The following is a 14,636-nucleotide window of genomic DNA, read 5'->3' on the forward strand; positions in this document are numbered from 1 at the left end:
ACCTCATGGAGCCCCTCAGTGTCTGCCTCAAGCCCGACATTCTCTGGTTGTAATTAAATTGACCGGAGCAACCTCCTCCTCACGTTCAAGTCTAGCTCCAGATAATTGCAGCGACGTCTCCGGCGGAGAAGGGGGAGACGGACAGGCCCAATGGTGAATCCTCTTCTATCCTTCTTGAAAAGCCCAGGTAACTGCAAATTCAGAAAAAGCTAAGTGGATAAGCTTGTGGGATGTTTGTAATTTACTATCATAAAATGAAACCAAGATGGCATTCCAATTTGCAATTCGTAAAAACGAAGTTATAGATATCAACGAAGAGGGGAAATCAAATTAGAAAAATGAAAAAGTAATAAGGGTTAGAGTTTTATACTTTTGGTAAATCATTGATTCAATATTGATTTTCTTGACAACCTTGTGTAGGTTCTTCATTAGAGTCTTGCTCTTGAATCTTGATCATCATCTTGTTTTTCTATATTTTACCTTACAAACTCCCTCCATGGATCTCTTTATTTTTTTCCTGTGAACTTAGACTCTAAATTGTCAAACAGACTAGATATGGTCGTTGTCTTATCCTTTTCTTCACTATGTACCTTTTTTTATCACTTGTTGTTTTCGAAAGTCGATATGAAAATTTTAGTTTTAGCTTAATTTTGTTATTTGATCGATTGATGCAAATTTATGAATTGGACTTGCTTTTTACTTTATAGGTGATATTATTTTGTTAATTGAACTTTTGCTTGGTTCGTGCAAGGAATGCCAAACCACCACATAAGTTACTTGTGCTTTAACATATTCTTGATGAAAAATTACGTTTTCTAATTTGTCAAGAGGTTTTGCCCGGATAACATACAGGATTTGAAAGTCAACGAACTTGGATATAGATGGAAATGTATCTGGACACTGCACCCAACTTCAAGCGGTTACCGAATTTAATCAGATTTTCTCATTTACTTCGATCACATCAAAGAGAATCGTTAACGATTCAGATACTAGTTTAAAAATTGTGGACTTTCTAGATCCATTTGGTATTCATAATCCTCGAACGATCATTATGCCATTGTGATTGGATCAATTTTCTTTCTCTTTTTTTTTTTTTTTTTGAATTATGAGATTAATTCGGAATACAAATCTTTGTGATTGGAATGTAAATTGGTCGTCTTAGAAACCTCCTTTATATGGACTTATATATTTATCTGAATTTCTATTAACTTGAAACGAAATTGAAGATTTATTCAAATGGAGAGACGTCTGAATCAGCCCCTGAGATCAAAGAGGAAAATAGATGACTCGGCCGACGAAGATGAACCTTTGATATTCAAGAGAAGTAGGTTTGCTTCTACTATAGACTCCAGATCCATCGGTGAAACGGAACACCAAGAACAATTGCAAGAGCCAGAGGATGGAGAAGATCGACGAAGTGACAAGCAAGAAGAGGAAGGAGAAGAAGATCAGGACAGTGAAGAACTAGAAGAAGACCAACAAAATGAAGAGCAAGAAGGGGACGGAGAAGAAAATCAGGAAAGTGATGAAGAACTAGATGAACCAGAAAATGATGAAGATGGATACGAAGGACCGTATAACGAACCATCCAATGCTGCTGACCGAGAGGGTCATGGTTCAAATATTGTGGTAATCCTAACTGAGCCAGCTCTGCTCGATTGCCCTATATGCTTTGAGCCCTTGACCATCCCTGTCTTCCAGTGTGATCAAAATGGTCACATTTCTTGCTCCACCTGCTGCACCAAAATTAACAACAAGTGCCCCTCTTGTTCCTGCCCTATTGGATCCAATCGTTGCCGGGCCGTCGAGAAAATTGTGGAATCAATTGCAACTCCATGCCAAAACATCAAGTACGGCTGCAACACTCGTGTGATTTACAATAAGAAAATTGAACATGAAAAGACATGTCTCTATTTGCCTTGTTCGATCAGGCCCCTATTTTGGCTGCACGTTTGTCTCATCGGCTAAAGAGTTATACAAACATTACAGCAATAATCATGTGTATTTTGCAACGGAGTTCGTGTGCGACGACGATTTTCGCAGTTTCTCTATTACATTAACCAAGATGGACAGATTTATTGTTCTTCGAGAAAAGAATGATGTGGGAGGTTATTTGTCCTTTACAACGATCCTGTCATTCTGGGGAATTTGGTGACTCTTAGCTGTATTCAGCCCAGCTTCATGGAGGGTTTCAACTACTATCTTGTAGTTAAACACGAGGAGACTACTCTGAAATTAAGGTCTGTAACGAAAAGCACACAAGGGCAGAAAAATTATAGCCCTCCTAATTCATCCAGTTCGCTTTTAATCCCGCATGACTTTTTGTCTTTTTCGATTCTTGGGATGACCAGCTCGAGATGGAAATCTGTATATGGCGTAAGTAAGATTCCTCTCATGACAGAAAACTTTCAGTTTTTTTGGAGGAGATTATTCGATTTGATTTTGTTGGCTAGATTAAAATGTATTCAATCAACTCTGCTATAATTCTTTATTGCCTATGGTCATCACTGAAGTTGGTCCTAGTTTTTCTTTATTGCCTTTGTATCTGCTATGGTTTTGTGCCTTGAATTTTCAGTTAGACATTTACATAGGCGCCTCTATTTTCATGATTGGGCACCGAGTCCCTCAGGTGAGTGCAACTTCAATTTTCTAAAGACGTCCTTATCTCTTGAATAGCCCCCTATATATGTTATTTTGATGAAATCATATCTAAATATCTATGATCATGCATATTACGTACATGAATAAAACTCGAAACAACGAGAATATGCATGTACCAAGTCTTAACCAAGTTACCAAACAATTGTTTAGTCTCCAATTGTTGGTTAGGTTGGATGCATGAAGACAATGCATTAGAGCATTTTTAGCAATACTAGCAATTTTTTAGTTAAATTTAGTTTTTTTTTAGTCAAATTTTAGCCAAAATAGCTAAAAAGTTATTTTGACTAGTCAATTTTAAAATACATATGCATCAGTGTTTTTTGGCTAGTTTTGAATTTATATTATTTATTAAATGAAGAAAATATGGTTTAAAACTTTAAAGACATCTATAAATTACATGAAATAACTTAAAAAGAATGTTTAAATTAACAAAAATAATAGAAAGTCTAATCTGACTCTCTATATTTAGGAGCTAGTCTGATACACTTTTAATAAAAAGCTAAACATGTTTTCTAAAATAGCTAATGAGTCAAAATAGAGAGATTGTTAAAAATGGTCTTATGGGTATTGTGATTTTAATAAAAAGCTAAAGATATTTTCTAAAATAGCTAATGAGCCAAGATAGAGAGACTATTAAAAATGGTCTAAATGACAGTTTTAAGGGACTGTGAGTGACAAAGATAGAGAGAACGAATAACCTTAAAAACTATTTGTGTCAGATTCACTTGTCTCTCACAGTCCCTTAAAAACTGTCCCTTAGGTGAGCAGGCCTTATGGTCTTCTGGGTATTGTGATATTTTGGCAAACGCTTTTTAGATATGAGTTTGAAAGATTCTTGGAGAGAGTCATAAATCATCATTTAGGGATGAGACTGAAAAAATGAAAATTTTAGATTAAATTTAATACAGAGATACTGTATAATCTCTTTTTTTTCTTTGTTTTTTTTTTAATATTTTGAAAAAAAATAATTAGATATTATAAATGCCAATGTTGGGTCAAAAATTAGATTAGGAGAAGATCCGGATTTCTTTTATTTTTATTTTTGAGGGTGTTAGTTTTTTAAGAATATGAATTAATTGCAAGACATTAATAGCTGAATGTGTCAAGGCCAGGGAATGTATGCAACCAACATTACGGAATTTAAATCAAACTGATAGTTAGAATTGTTTAAGAATTTGTTTATAACGGTTTAAGAGTATTTCTAGAAAGTCTACCATTCTAGATCCTCATGACTCTCAACCGCACCTAAATCAATTAGAAAAAAATGTTTGAGAAAATATTTTGTTTCTTTTGAAGAAATTGACTATGGAGAGATTGATTTGGTATGTAAATCAATTAAGGAAAAAAAATGGAATGTAAATCAGTATTGCAATTTGCAAGGAAACCTCCTCTATTGTTGTAGAGGAACAAAATTTACGTTTAATCGATTGAAGAGACTGAGGAGCTAGAGAGTACTCGACGGTATGCCGAGATTAAGAGATTCAGATTCTGATGATTCCCGTTTGATCGTTAGCAGATTCTTAGATTCAGAAGCAGAAGACTCTCCAGATTCAGAAGATCTGGATAGCCCTTTGATCCACCGGCGGAGATTCTCAGATTCAGATTCTGATGATAACCCTTTGATCCGCCACCCGAGATTCTCAGATTCGGATGATGATGACTGCGTTCCGCTCAGGTTCAAGAGACCTCGTCTTGTAAAAAAACATCGTCAAAGTGAAGGAGGAGAAGAAGAAGAAATTCAAGGAAAAAATAAAGATTATATAGATTTTGAAGCCAAAGAAACAAACGAACACAGGACAGGTTACCGTAACCCTAATATTGTGGTAACCCTAAGTGACCCAGGACTGCTTGATTGCCCAATTTGCTTTGAACCCTTGACCGTTCCTGTCTTCCAGTGTGATGGAAATGGACATTTAGCTTGCTCATCTTGTTGCGCCAAAATCGAAAACAAATGCCCTTCCTGTTCCTGCCCCATTGGATCGAACCGTTGCTCGGCCATCGAGAAGGTCGTGGACTCAAGCACAACTTCTTGCCGAAACAAAAAGTACGGCTGCGCTGCTTCGGTGACTTACCACAAGAAAAATGAACATGAAAGGACATGTGCATATTCGCCTAGTTGTTCTTGCCCCTATTTGGGTTGCGAGTTTGTCTCATCAGTCATGGAGTTATACCGGCATTACAGCAATAATCATGGGGATTCTGCAATAGAGTTCGTGAGCGACAACTTGTTTTCCATTTCATTGAGGAAGTATGACAAGTTTGTTATTCTTCGAGAACGGGATGTAGGTACCTTATTCATTCTTCACAATAGTGTTGATGATCTTGGAAATGTGGTCAGCCTTAGCTGTATTCAACCAATCTTCAAGGAGGGCTTCATCTATAAACTTGTGGTTAGACACAGAGAAAGTGATTCCCTCAAATTACGGTCAGTGACACAAAGCATTCGAAGCCTGCAGGCTTATCCTAGACCTCCCAGTTTCCTTCTAATCCCGCGTGAGTTCTTCTCTTTGGATTCAAATTGCGGTCACCTCGAGATGGATGTGCACATATATATGGCGTAAGTGATGACCATTGCGCTACATCACATACATGACTGGGCAGTAAATTTTCTTCAAGAGATTTTTGGAATTGATTTTGTTGGCTAGGTGAAAAACTGAATAATGTCCTCGGTCAGCTCTGCTGTTTGATTTTTATTTATTTGCTGATTGGATAAAAACGTTTCTTTATGCAATTCGATTTTGGAATAGCATTGTAGGGTTATCAGGTGAGGCTGTCCTTAATAATTTTCGTGTGATATGAAGATAATTATCTCCCTTTACTTTAGTTGAATTAAATCAAAGGAAATTACTTTAATTTTCGTGTCATATGTATGTGTTTATTCATAACTGAGAAATTGTTGGGTAGCTAAATGATCGAGTTTTAATTGATTTGATTTGTTTCGGCTTCCCAAAGTGCTAAATGTTTCTTGCAAACTTATCTATTTCCTCTAATGATTTTACAGAGAGGAAGAGCACGATAGATTCTAATAGTAAGGAGAGGCTTGATTAACACATAAATAAACCATACTTGTCATCGGTGCACGATCTCATGTCCTAACTAAATCCATCACGCATTGACTTCCCTAAAACTGTGTCTCAAAGGTATGTGCTTTTGAAATCTTCCCTCAGATGTGATGTTTCTCATTGAGAAAATAATTATCGACAGTCGGCAGCTATGGCTGCTTTCGTTGCAACTTACTTTCGCCTTAATCTATGTTCCTCATTATTTGGATCGAGAAAAATAAAAACAAAGAAACAAAACAGAGATATTTTAGAATACCTCATCTTTATCAGGCTACTCTCCTCAACAAAAAAAAAAAAAACATTTTCAGGGTACCTAAACTTTAGCATCACCTAAAGCTACTAGTAAGCAGCATAGGTTTTCCTTGAGTTATTGTTATTGTAGTGATCGTCAAAAGCGCCGCCCCTCTTGCATTGATTGGGTATTGGATTCCTGAAACCAAATGTGAATCTTGAGGCCATCAAGATTAGACACCTAATTCTCAATTGGTAATTAGTAGATCAAATATCTCCCATTTCGTTACGATAATTACACCTCACGCATTGCTAATTGCAGCAATGATTTAGTGGATAAAGATTGTATATCTCCGCCGTACGAATGATGAACATATACTAGTGCATTACATTTTCTAAATAAATGGAAGAAGTTAGGGCTCCTGTTTTTCCGGAGCGAAACTGAAACCTAGAAGGTTTCGCGTAGTAGTGCAGCGGCGCTCCGATCCCGTCTGCAGCAGGGCGCTCCGACGCTGCAAGTGGTAGAAGGATGCTGCTTCACTTACTCCGTGCATTTGCGAAGGCGGTTTGGCCGGAAGAGAAAGTTGAAGGTTCAGATTCCGCTTTGGGTTTGCAGGCGCGACTAGTTATTGTTCTGGGGCGGCTTCCGGGTTGACGAGGAGGAGGTACGCCGCACGCTCTAGAGTCTAGAGGATAAAAGCAGTTGGAGACTGCTAGAGATTAGCTTTCGGGTTGCTAGATAAGGCTTTTGGCTCTTGCTTGCCGGGCCGGACTATTTCAGCAAGTAGGTTTGGTGGGCGGTGGGATGGTTGCCATGGCCTCCTGCTTGGGAAGGCCACCAGATTGAAGAGGCGGTGGCAGACGGGCTTCTTGGAGGTTCCAGATTTGGTCGGCGGGGTGTGGGAACGTAGGGGTTTAGGCAGTGGGTCTTTGGGCCTCTGCTGTCATGGGCTGCTAGGTTAGCCCAATTCCCCTATTTTCTCACTCTCGGGTTGGGTTTGGGCCTTCTTGGGGTGGTCCGTCCTGCTCTTAGTCCTATGCCTGTTACTAGAATGTTGTTGTGGGTGTGTTGAATGTTGCGACGTACACCAAAAGACGTCAAGATATTCAAGACATTGGTACCATTTTAGGGCAGTGTAGGGGTAGGGGTAGGGGTAGGGAGTTTTTAAATTCTTTTTTTTTAGTCTGCAGTTCTTTTAGGATTTTAGTTTTTGGAGTTTCTGCTGTGGACTTTAGTCATTTTTACATGAGCATTGATTTGTAATATGAGTGGTCTTTGGACCTCTCAAACTTGACCGAGTGAGGTCGTATGATTTAATATCAATAGATCAGTCTTCTGTTACCCTAAATATACACAGACACACACACACACCAGTGCATTGAACACGCAAAATCATTATGCTAGGATTTTATTTCGGTGTTTGTCTAAGTCTAAGCACATGATCTCTTTGAAAACCTCTCTCTCGGTGAAAACTCTCTCTGCAGTTTTGAGAGTCAGTCAACAGCTTCTCCACCCTCTATGGTGTGTCTCCACCCTTTGTGGTGTTTTTCCTCTAGGTTTTGTCTCAGATCTGAGGCTTTATGTCTCAGTTTCATTATCTTTTTCTTTACCCCAGCCCAATTCCTCTTCAACTGCTCAGATTTACTTCCACTTCTCTCACCCTCATACAGCTCCATCTTTCATGTTCTATCCCATCTTTTTCTCTTTTTTCCACAGTCCCCTCACACTCGTTCTCCACCAAGGTATATACACCTAACTCTACACTTGGGAATAGCTGCCGAACCGGTACTCCACTGATGTGTGTGGACGTCACCGGACCAGTGGCGTTGTGTTGCTCGGTGGTCTCTACCACCACGACTGCCGTTTTCATGTCCTTTGGTACCTCTGTCCTTCTTATGCAGACTACTCGGGTATGGAGAATGATGGTGAACATACCTCTAGCCTTCAGAAGTGAAGCTTCGGTCGATGCCTCTCTCTGTAGCTTGGTGGTCAGCCATGGCGGCTGGTCTCTCTGTGGCAGTTTTTTGTGGCTTAGATCTAGGGTTGTTTTGGTTCTTGTTGGGCTTTTGGGCCTCGGTTTGTTTCTCTTTTCTGTTTTGGTGTAGGTTAATTAAGCTTTGTCTATTGGGCCTCCAAGCTTAGGACTTTTGCTTCTTTATGCACATCAACATTTGTAATTTGTTCCCCTTTAATGAATTAGCTATTTGACCCCAAAAAAAAAAAAAAAGTCTAAGCACATGATGAATTCCGGGTTCAATGCAACTGTAATCATCTGTACAAAGATTAATTATTTTGAATTTCAATAGATTTTCAAGCTCTTAACATCATATATGATTATCAGAATTTGAGTTTATTTAAGGCAAAATTTCATATCGTTAGACCAAAATCTATACAGTGAACTGACAAATCAAAATAAAGGTTTCACTATTGAACTTTTTTTTTTTTTGGGCAAGGAGTAATTAAAACTTTATTCCCAAGAAATCAAATGCATATCTAGCTACAACTACTAAAGGAAAAACATTATCGATCGAGGAAAAAAAAAACTACCAAAGGAAAAACAACCTTTAGAAATTGATAAATGCAAGACAAAAGAAAGATTCACTACAAATTAGGGACGAATGAGATGTTGCCCGAAGAAATTTAGGAGAGGACGACATATAAACTTCTCGATTGGCATTCCAACCCATAATGAAATCCATATGAGCATACTCCTCTACGTACGTATTGTTCCACAAGCTTGTTCTTGTCATGATCTGTGAGGTCATTAAACACAGCTTTCACATCGTCCATGTCTGAGAGTGCATCTCTCCCTCCGTAGCTGAGGAAGAAGGGAATGTCTTTTGGAATGTTTGCCATGTTTTACACCGGAGGTGTAAACCGATTGTAGTGCCGCATATTTGTGAGTGGATGAGTGTAATTAAACATTCTTATGGTTCTACTTCTGATCATCTGAAACAAATGTACGATATTCTTTGTGGCAGTGGATTGTGGTGTATGTCCATAGTAAAGATAATCTAAACTTGAAGGACTTAGACAGCAATTTGGATCTGTTATAGCAACCAAAATGTAGGAGTAGTCCACGCCGGCGTGTATGCAAAGAATTGTCTGTAGAGTTTGTTCTAATCGCCCTAACGGAGGAAAGTCTCAGAGACCAAAGACGTAGAATTGCTCAGGCAAAAATATTTGAGTAGCAACTCTTAAAAGCGGTATGGATTTCTAACACAGATAAGCAAGTAGGCTAAGCAAAGCAGCTGATCTTAGTGAGTTTCTCCGCTTTTGTTGGGACAAGGCAGCTAGTACTGTCAACGTTCCCAAGGAATGGCCAACATAGTGTGACTTCTGTCCTTTTTGGTTGTTCACATAATTGAACAAATTAAAGCAGGAAGATCATATGCAGCCAACTGTTCCCATGTCCAGTCCCAATAAGCAAGGTCATTAGTACCAAGTGTTTTGTCCACGGCTAGAGTCCGTTCCTCGAACATTAGCAAGCCATACATCAAACCCTTTGTCAGCCAAGATGAACACCAAAGCCTGATCCGGTGGATTGAGTATGTACGTAGCCATGATGCTGCATCAGTGCATCCATTAGAAGCCCATGTTGCAAGAAAACAGGCGGCTTTTGATCCGTGGTTGATTTGCTACCCGACTGTCCATATGGAATTCTTAGCAACCCAAGAATCTAATTAACCATTTTCTGTTGTTACGTGATGTTCTTGGCAACTATATCGTCCTGTCTCCACCAGAGATTTTCAAATACCATTGTGAATATTAAAACCATTGGTTTGTGCAACTCTTGAAATACAAACTAGAGCCACAAGAAGTAGAATACTAGCAGAAGGGTACTTGGCCATTTTAGATTGGTGGTCTCTGATGAATTGGTTTTACTACTGAACTTTAATGAAAGAAATCCACAAAATTAGACAAGAGAATAGAGAAAACCGATCAAACACATTAACAAGAATGTGAATGAAACTTGTGTAGATTGACTTATATATATGTAGCCTTTGAAATGACTGACTAGAGGTGGCAAACGGGCCACTAAGCACGAGCACGGCACGGGCCCGGCACGGCCTAAGCCCGTTAGTGGCCCGGCACGACCCGAGCACGTTAAAATAACGGGTCGGGCTGGGCCTAAAAATATTGGCCCATTGGCCCGGCCCAGCCCGAGCCCGTAATGAGCCCGACACGGCCCGAGCACGACATATTGTGGGCCGGCCCGTTACAAACATAAAATTTCATTTTAAAAAATATATATATTAAAAAACTACAATGATAAGATTTGAATATGAGACATTTTTATTTAAAATCTCATGACAATTCCACCAATGCTTTCTTTTATATTGTCAAAATAATGAAACAAAACATTATATCCTTGTTTTGACATAAGTATTTTTTCTAAATATTAAATCTATGTTTATTAATAAAGACTAATCTCATAATAATACAACTATAGAATGAAGGAAATAATAATAGATACTAAATCTTCATTATATTAATAAAGATTAATCTCACAATAGTATACTAAAAACAATATATTTTGAGTTTTTTTTTCTTTCTTTCTTATAGTGAAATATAAAAAATTATTAGAAATCTAATCTTAAAAAGCTAAGATTAAGAAAAACGTTGTAGAACTTAATTTATTTTAATTTTCTAAATAGTTAAATAAAATTAATTTTTATTTGTTCAAATTAATATTTTAAAATCGTGCTTTATAGTGGGTAGGCACGAGCACGGCTCGTTATTGACCCGGCACGAGCACGGCCCGCCACGATGTGGGCTCGGGCCATGGGCCGGGCCGGGCTTAATGTTTAAGTAAATGGGCCGGCACGAGCCCGGCACGATAATAAATGGGCCGGCCCAAGCCCGGCACGAAGCACGACTAAGCCCGCTTAAAATGGGCCGGGCCGGGCCGTTTGCCACCTCTATGACTGACATATCATTGTGGGATTAGGAAATCCATTGTTTAGTGGGATTAGAAAAGCCATTATTTAGCCGGGATTAGGACACCAAAACAAAAATCGTTTCTAACTAGAAAAAGAACTAACGAGGCCCAACCCAAGGCGACCCAAAGACCTGGCCCAAAGAGATGGCCCAACCACTTAGGTCATGCCGTAGGACTGACAACATCGAAGCCGCCGATGTAATAACCCGAAAAACTTTGGGGGCATGACAGCCGACGCCGACGACGACGAATAATTAGGTAGCCACCCCATCAGCGGCCACACCCTAAGCATACTGCGCAAACCCCACCAAATCGAACCTAAAATAAGCTGGCAACCCAACTGACTAGCCAGACCGCCTCAACACATTGATTTAGGGAGTACAGAGCAATCCAAGCAATTGCCAATGAAATATGCCATATATATCGTCTAGGAAATGATATGTTATATTAAGTACTAAAGAAAATGACACTTAACCTTGGTAATCTAGCAGGACAGACTCACAATCAAAAGCAAATAGAAAAGACAAGTGGAGAAAATGGAAAAGGGATGGGTGGCAATGCTAGCACCACCAGCGCTAGGCATTTTTATGCAATTTGTGGGCTTGAAGGAGACCACTTCTCTATCTATGTCAAAACCAATCAACATATTTCCCATAACATTGCGTCCAAAAACACCAGTATGGTTACTATGGAAAGCCTTCCTATTGGTGTTCCTGATTCCAAGGCAAACTAACTTTTCCTCTTCTAATCTAAATAAATATCGTTCTGTCGTTAACTGTAGTTTTCCACCGCCGTCGAAATGCACAGCCATATTTGGTGCTTTTGAAATCGTCGCGGCGTTGATGCAAAGGCTAGTTGTATTTTTCGAGTCAACATAATTGATTAGCTCCAATTTTGGATCAAGTGTTTTTACCAGCTTATTCACCACCCGGTCATAGAACTCTTGAGGCAAATATGATAAAGCTGAGCCCGAGTCGATCAACATATTCCCTTCCTCGAGCAATGTCTCTGTTGGGTTAAAAGGAAGAAATTCATTTCCGATTGCAATTCCTCGCACCGTCACATAATACTTATTCATGGATTTTTCAATATCGAACAAAGGTGTTGACACCACATCTTTACCCGAAACTTCACTCCCATTTCCAAAATTGATATTGCTTTCAATTTTCGGATCAGTATCAAGGGGCACTAAGCAATACGAGAATCTTTTGCCTCCAACATAAGGACTGATTTGAGAAATAAATGACAGGGGCCCGTGTCCAAGCCCAACTCTTCCCATTTGATACTCACCTGCTCGTTCATCACTGTTGTCTTGCCCACACCCAATGACAATATCTTTTAAGATTACATCAGTACCTGACGTAGACTTCAAGGTAATTGCTTCGTTAGCCACTTCACCTATACTGTACGACTTATCTACATACCGGTAATGGTACATGCAAGTAGCTTGAGGATTGTCTTTGCAATAGTTTTGAGGTGAGTCCTCGTCGATAAGTCTGCACTCGCTTTCAGAACAAGTAATGTTCCCATAAGTTGAGGATTTTTCCGGGTCGAATATGGCCTGTTTTGTCTTGAAGCAACTTTTACATGGCTGGCATTGGATCCATAGTAGAGTGCTGCCTGTATCAGCAATTACATATATATCGAACGGCGGGGTTCCTATTGACAATTTCATAAGATGGCCGCCACCATCTGGATCGGTTGCTACTGTTGATTGCAGCATTTCGGGACCCGCCAAACGTCGAAAATTTTTCTGGTTTTTGTGATTGTACAAGGGTGAATTTGGAGAGTTTTTCCCAATAAGATGAGCACTGAATCCACCATTATAATTGTTGATATTAGCCGCTGTGGTAAAAGAAAAACATACAAGATGAAGGGAAAAAATAGTGATCACCACCATACTATAATAATACTTGCCTAAATGACAAAAGCTGTTATTAGGCTTTAAAGGTGCCATTATTTAAGGCAAGATATTGGTGATGATGAGAAGAATGAGTTGCGGGTATTAATCCTTAAATAAAAGGTGGTAGGCTTAAGCAAAAGGTTTTTCATGGATAAAAATTAAGCATGAAGGAGATATTATGTGATCCTAAGAACTTCGTACGATAGGGTGGAGTTCTTTTTTAGAAAATTTAGAAGAGGCCCCTGGCCAATGCTGCGCCACTTGTATTATTGGATTCCTTTCTCTGGTCAAAGCCTCATTTTCTTGGCTCAATTTAATTGTCCAACCGATCTTGGCTCAATTTTCAACTTCTGACTTTCCTATTATTTTCATTGTTGTTTTGATCAAGAAAGTCTATGAATCTGAAAATTATGTGGTTGTTCTTTGGAAGCGTATTCCATGCACCGTCAATGTATGTGTATTTGTAATATGAATGGATGTAATTTTTCTGATATTAAAATATATAAAGGAGTGAATTAGATGAGTGGCTGTTATTTTTTAGATATTAAAATAACCTACAGTGCACTTGCACTGTCGGTGCATGATTCTATTTTACCCAATCGTTTCATATAAACTTGCTGCGGGTTTTTTTTTTTTTTTTTTTTAACTCAAATATATATATATATATATATATATATATATATATATATATATTACAAATTACATATAATTAAACATTGTTGTCAAATGTCTTATTTCAAGAAAATTATTAAAATTTGTATTGCGCCAATCAGATATATCAAATATATGTAGTAACAAAGTATAGGAGCTTTTGACACCATTACAAAATAATAGAGCTGATTTCAAATAACTCATAAAGGCTGGATCCCCACAGCAAATTGCTAACGACTGAAGGAAGCTGAGGGGTTCACCTTCATGTTCTAGGGCAGAAACTTCATCTGCTATCTTTACTACAAGCCTTTCAACTACATTAGATGATCATTCCAATCTGAAGTCAGTGGTGCACTCTTGTTAACTGAATGCTGAGGAGCTACAAATGGGCAGGTTTGTGTTTAGCAACGCGTAACTTCAAAACAGAATCATGCAAAAAAATTGGGTAAAATACAAAAGATATGATATTTGAATGACATATTCTTGGCGAACAGGTTCTGTACATACTATAGAAGCATAGATATGCTTCTGGGGCTCTCCAATAGGTTCCTTAATAGATGAACACAGGTGTTCTTGTACAACATTCCAACATTCCTTGCACTTTGAAATGAACCGTTCTGCAAAAGGATCCTCCATGATATTCTCATATCTGACAACCTATTGCAACCATTGCTCTACATAGCCGTAGTTGTCAACTGGATCATTTCCATTAACATCAGGCACCACATAGTCTCTAGTATGAGCTTATCCACTCATCATAAGCCACTGCAAAACCATGAGTTACATAAAATGATCTAAAAATGGAAACACTAAATTTTACATATCTTAAAATGAAAGCTCATCTACTCATCACAAACAAGTTGCGCGCTAAGAACTGGGGGAAAAAAATCAATGTCATTTTAACTAAAAGTAACTCAAAAGAGACCAAAAGAAATCAACTGATCGAGGGCTTTCTCTTATTAGACCATAATTGAGTATATATGAACATCATTTCAAGTCAAGTTGCTATCGGTACTTAATTACTGAAGACAAAGTAGAAATCAATAAGCAGAAGACTTTATAGAATTGATCTCATTGTGACTATTGTAGAGAAATTAATACAAAAGTATAATCCCATAAAAAATGCAGACACTACTAGAAAAAGGGCCTAAGGGGACTAATAATATGTGTACCTTTTGATACCTA

The 14,636-nt window shown here is 38.5% G+C and overlaps 3 protein-coding genes across 3 annotated transcripts; 2 read left to right on the top strand and 1 right to left on the bottom strand.

Moving 5' to 3' along the window:
• The first annotated feature begins 1,236 nt into the window (after positions 1-1,236).
• Positions 1,237-1,968, top strand: LOC121049934 (E3 ubiquitin-protein ligase SINA-like 10). Its single transcript, XM_040508414.1, has one exon. It carries the CDS (start codon positions 1,237-1,239, stop codon positions 1,966-1,968), a length of 732 nt encoding a protein of 243 aa, XP_040364348.1.
• Positions 1,969-4,068: 2,100 nt separating this feature from the next.
• On the top strand, positions 4,069-5,727 carry LOC121049713 (putative E3 ubiquitin-protein ligase SINA-like 6). Its single transcript, XM_040507708.1, has 2 exons — positions 4,069-5,218; positions 5,663-5,727. The coding sequence occupies exons 1-2, from the start codon at positions 4,125-4,127 to the stop codon at positions 5,685-5,687; spliced, it is 1,119 nt and encodes a 372-aa protein (XP_040363642.1). The 5' UTR covers positions 4,069-4,124; the 3' UTR covers positions 5,688-5,727.
• Positions 5,728-11,316: 5,589 nt separating this feature from the next.
• Positions 11,317-12,897, bottom strand: LOC112170764 (aspartic proteinase CDR1). The gene has a single exon (XM_024308070.2). It carries the CDS (start codon positions 12,852-12,854, stop codon positions 11,382-11,384), a length of 1,473 nt encoding a protein of 490 aa, XP_024163838.2. The 5' UTR covers positions 12,855-12,897; the 3' UTR covers positions 11,317-11,381.
• Positions 12,898-14,636: the final 1,739 nt, after the last annotated feature.

Source organism: Rosa chinensis, chromosome 6, assembly GCF_002994745.2.
Source record: "Rosa chinensis cultivar Old Blush chromosome 6, RchiOBHm-V2, whole genome shotgun sequence".
In the NCBI taxonomy this organism is placed as follows: domain Eukaryota; kingdom Viridiplantae; phylum Streptophyta; class Magnoliopsida; order Rosales; family Rosaceae; genus Rosa; species Rosa chinensis.

Coding starts and splice junctions, on each gene's coding strand:
- LOC121049934 (XM_040508414.1), top strand. CDS start 1,237: ATGGAGAGACGTCTGAATCAGCCCCTGAGATCAAAGAGGAAAATAGAT.
- LOC112170764 (XM_024308070.2), bottom strand. CDS start 12,854: ATGGCACCTTTAAAGCCTAATAACAGCTTTTGTCATTTAGGCAAGTAT.
- LOC121049713 (XM_040507708.1), top strand. CDS start 4,125: ATGCCGAGATTAAGAGATTCAGATTCTGATGATTCCCGTTTGATCGTT. Junction 5,219..5,662: donor GATGTGCACATATATATGGC/GTAAGTGATGAC, acceptor ATGATTTTACAG/AGAGGAAGAGCACGATAGAT.